The sequence below is a fragment of the Spea bombifrons genome, chromosome 6 (assembly GCF_027358695.1).
Source record: "Spea bombifrons isolate aSpeBom1 chromosome 6, aSpeBom1.2.pri, whole genome shotgun sequence".
NCBI lineage: Eukaryota > Metazoa > Chordata > Amphibia > Anura > Pelobatidae > Spea > Spea bombifrons.
The window spans coordinates 10,830,600-10,835,218 of NC_071092.1; the positions used below are offsets into that span (position 1 = coordinate 10,830,600).

At 43.9% G+C, this 4,619-nt stretch overlaps 1 protein-coding gene across 1 annotated transcript; it reads left to right on the forward strand.

The window, feature by feature from the left end:
• The first annotated feature begins 635 nt into the window (after positions 1–635).
• On the forward strand, positions 636–4,375 carry TUSC2 (tumor suppressor 2, mitochondrial calcium regulator). The gene is made up of 3 exons (XM_053469727.1): positions 636–997; positions 2,138–2,258; positions 3,321–4,375. The coding sequence occupies exons 1-3, from the start codon at positions 867–869 to the stop codon at positions 3,384–3,386; spliced, it is 318 nt and encodes a 105-aa protein (XP_053325702.1). The 5' UTR covers positions 636–866; the 3' UTR covers positions 3,387–4,375.
• The last annotated feature ends 244 nt before the right edge of the window (positions 4,376–4,619 follow it).

Below are 4,619 nucleotides of genomic sequence, written 5' to 3' on the forward strand. Positions count from 1 at the left end.
GTGGGGGAAAAACGTGCGGCCTATATTCGGGCCAATACGGTATATATATATATATATATATATATAGAGTATATGTACCGTTTTATAATTGGCCCCCCTACTTTGGTCCCTGGCCCCCCATGTGCCCCCCTAAATATGAAAGCTGGAGACGCCACTGAATATACTCCAGAATATACCCCAGAATGACCAGGCATTTGCATAACGTACAACAAGAGATGTTAGGCCCCAGCAAGCTGTTTTGAGGGACTGTCCCTTTTCAAGAGGGACACTTAGGAGGTATGCATTTACTTAAGTTGGTGAGAAACATCGGCTGTACTGTAAATCCCGTCATTCTCCTCGCAGTGTCGGCTGAGGGTGGTTTTCGTGCGATTTGCAGACACAGTAGCCCTAAATACATCAATACGCGTTACAGCCTTTATCGCACAGATGGCACCGGTATTAATGCCCATCCGGCGCCGGAAGTATCAATGAGGTTTCGCACTAGCACATAACTGGAGCGCGCTGATTGGCTATAATGTCAAGAGGAGGCGTGCAGAACAGCTGCGTGACATATGTGGCACCATAGCCCCGCCTTTGAGAGGCGACTGTCGCCATGGGAGGGAAAGCCGACCTGATCACGTGACTGAATCTGAGCTGCGGAAGTGACGCAGGGTGAAAACGGAGCGTGTTTGACAGCAGATACCGGGGATCTGCAGCTTCGTTCAAGGAGACGTCAGGGTGCCCGGTTTGGTGCCGTAATAATTGGGGGAGCGGGGATCTTATGCGGAACACTCTGTATATAGGACACATTAAGTAAGCGAGCTCGGTGCTGGAGGTCCTGGGAGTTGCGTTTTATACCAAAAAATCCCCGGGGAGGGGGGCTCGACATGGGCGGCAGCAGCTCAAGGGCCCGAGGTTTGTGGCCTTTCTCCTCTCCTGGACCGGAGACTCCTGGAAACACCGAACAGAGCTTAGCACGGATCCACAAGGCAACTCCTTTCATTTTTACCCGCAGAGGGTGAGGATTGGTGGGGCAACAAGTGGGGGAGGGTGTACCCCTGGTATGGGGATACTCTGTACTGTGTACAACTTTCCAAAAGATCATATGAAATCCGGGGGTATCTAATAAAGGTTTAAATTGTTATTGTGGGTATACATGTAGGCCTTGATTTCCTCCCATAGCTGCCTGGGAATCATGGGAGTTGCATTATTACAGCTGTCAGGCTTACCTTATGCTATGGTAGCGCACTGGGGGGCTAGGGTAATGGGCACAGAAATATATGATCCTATAAAGTTATTAACAGTAACAGTTCTCAAAGCAATAGAGTAACGCATTTAGTGCCCAATGATTGGACTCTTTCTGCAACAGTTTAACAAAAAGTGTCTACGGTTAAGTCATTAAATAACAAAAGCCTATATAATGTGTAGGAAGTTCTACTTAGGGCTATTTCTTGGCTAATGCTGCCATCTCACTCTTATGTGGTGGTAACCCAGCATGGATGCAAACCTAGCGTACAGGTAGCCACTTCCCCTTGATGACCGTAGGCTCCCGGTTTATGATTAACGTATGGCGTTTATCTTGCGAAAGCGAATTATTCCAAACAGTTAAACAAATGTGATCAAAGTCTATTTCCTTTATAAAATATGGAGACATCAGAGCACACACAATAGTGTAGTAGAACGCCAAGGTATTCTGGCAGGAGGTACACGGGTGATCCGATCCATTACTTTCCTGGTAATAGGTTTGTGACGGTATACGGTCACAATGGAGAATATTCCTCGTGGACTGTATTTCCACTAGCAGGGTCTGTATATGAGCCCATATAGAACATGCTTTGTCAGGAAGCCGTGGGTAAGTCTAAATGTTTGTCCTGTCACCTAAGGTTTAGATTAGATAAAATCTCTGAAAGAGGAACAAATACATGCCGGGATATTAAAGGGTCATGTTCTGTATAGCTGTGGATGTAACGGCCTTTTAAAAATGAGATTGCAGGCTGAAGGGTCCTGGTTCAAGAATAAGGATGACTGACATGTCATAGACGTTTGTCGTACATTTGACGCAGGACAGTAAAGATATACTTCTAAACCCTCTTGTTTTCATATTTGATAATTGTGTTACTTGCAATTATATAGACTTCCGTTTTTTCCTTTTCTGCAGCTCGATGTATTTTGATGAGGACGGAGACTTGGCACATGAATTCTACGAGGAGACGATTGTAACAAAGAACGGACGTAAACGCGCGAAGCTGAAACGTATACAGAAGAATTTAAGACCCCAGGTAACTAGTTTTGGTGTCACGGCAGTAATCAATGCAAACTCGGAGAGTCATTAAGGCGACAGGCTTGCCCCCAAAATGCTGCAGGGCTGGAAATAAGAAAATAATATGGACTCGACACCATAGCTCTGCAAAACATCATTATAATTTTAGCATTATACCTCATTAGAGCTTTGCGATGTTATTCGTGTTGGCGTTGGTTAATTGTGTCTGCAGTAGGCAGGATCTGTCAAACACCCAAAATGCCGACTTTCCTCCCATGTATTGTTTTTCTCTTTCCATCTGGGAGCCATTGGACGCTCACTGACGTTACCTGGGGCTGTTCAGGGCATGTGAGAGGGTGTTTAACAAGTCCCACGTGTAAAATGAACAAGGCACAGACTATACAGTTGGAATTCATATACAAAAGCCTTGCAGCCACATGGACTTTACAAATTCTACAAACATAATTTCAAGCAGTGTAATGAAACAGGCGGCTGTCTTTTCTTAACACAAACAGAAAATACAATTGTCAAAATATTAACCCCCATCAGATTATCTGAATTGAATTGTTGCATATTTTTCACATTGATTTTGGTAAGCTTATTTTGTGGGTTGCACCAGAATTTGGTGCTTTTTTTTCATATGTTTGACACCATAGGTAATGAAACATGTAATCTTCATGTGAGAAAAAGTGATTTCCCTCTTGTAAACGCAACCTAAGAAAGTGGGTTATTGGGCAAATTCACAGACCCCTGTAAATGATTAAGTCTAATTTGAGTAAGCCCCTGCCCAACATACTCACAAATGTTCTCATCTAGAAAGTCACAAATGACCCGGGTACAACGCGTGGGGCTTGCTGGCTTGTCTTGCTCCAGTTGACGTCATGACTGCACCATCAGAAAGCAATATCAATTATCCAGGAGTAACATTTGCAGTCTATCTTTTATCTAATATTGGGTGAATAAACCCCAGTGGCATAAATATGCAGCAATGCGAAGGAGCGAGTACCTTTTCACTCACTTGTAAATCTGTTAATCTGTTGCAGGCCTTCCGTCTAACTTTCTTCTGCTTTCTTCTCTACAGGGCACAGTTAAATTAGACCATCCGTGCATCCATGTGGACTTCCCTGTCGTTCTGTGTGAAGTCTGACACTGGCTATAAATCCCTGCCTGCCACACCGTGCCCTCTTGTATGATTCTCTGTGACCCTCACTGTGCTCCTGACACATGGAGCGGGAGGAGAGCGATGTGGGGGACACAAGGACAGTTCCCTTAAGACTTAAGCAGTGTCTATATAGAGACGTTGCTAGAAAAGGATGTGGGGCCAGAAGAATATACTGGCCTTTGCTGCTGTCATGGCTCTTTCCTCCTCCTCGCGGGATCACTACTGGGACGCAGTTATGTGCAGCTGCTCAATAAATTATTAGAACTAGTATGAGTTGATTTAATGAAAGGTTTGCTAGAGCAGTATCACTTTAGCATACATTCTTCTCCACCTGATTAAGCAATGTCATTTCCCATGAAAAAGTACTCGCCACTCCTCCCGGAACAGTGCCCTCCAGAGCCTGTGTCCCTATCATGAAGAGTGTGTACCTGCAGCACTGGATAAATACCTTTATGACCTAATTCATAAATATTATTTTAGTTAGCATTGTATGGTACCCGTGCCAGCATCCCAAATAAAGATATTGTTCGGATCCCGGACCTTATCGCGCTTTCCAACACGGTGGTGAAATGTGAATGGTAGTAAGATTATTAAGTAGCCAGCGTACTCTGCACTATAAAGGGATATTCACCAATGTAAATGTATGTGATGGAAAGTGTTTCTGGCAGTACGTGGGGAATCACTGTTGTATGTGGGGCGAGGGCAATGCACCGAGATCTCCAATATGTTATGTGTAATATTGCCCTGTGCCAGAGCTTCTTCCCATCTATGTTTATTTATTACATGTATGTTTTAGTTGTGTGCTCTTATATACACGAGCTGTGAAACGCGCCCTGTGTGGTCGACGCGACGGCGCTGCTTCCCTGCTCTGTCAAACTGATTAGTACTCTAACCCTGTTGCTTCTGAGAAGGGTAGGGCAGGGATGAGCGAAGAGCACGGCGAGAATGAGCTTCAATAAAACTCATATTTGTAACTGTTGGTTGTGTGCACTGACTGAAAGGTTGTGTTATCTGTAATTTACAGTTAAAGATAAACTTCATCCCATTATCACTGGGAACAGGGTTACAAAAGCTTTGGATTGTCGAGCAACATAGTTTTTAAAATGCTGTATAATTTGTTCATTTTTGTTTTTTTAAACATCTGCTAGGCATATGTATTATTATTATTATTTATTGTTTTATATAGCACCATCAAATTCCGTAGCGCTGTACAATGGG

What these genes read in the sequence shown, in the direction of transcription:
- TUSC2 (XM_053469727.1), top strand. Translation starts at nt 867, where the DNA reads ATGGGCGGCAGCAGCTCAAGGGCCCGAGGTTTGTGGCCTTTCTCCTCT. An exon ending in TTCATTTTTACCCGCAGAGG is followed by an intron (nt 998 to 2,137) that starts GTGAGGATTGGT and finishes CCTTTTCTGCAG; the next exon opens with CTCGATGTATTTTGATGAGG. An exon ending in AGAAGAATTTAAGACCCCAG is followed by an intron (nt 2,259 to 3,320) that starts GTAACTAGTTTT and finishes TCTTCTCTACAG; the next exon opens with GGCACAGTTAAATTAGACCA.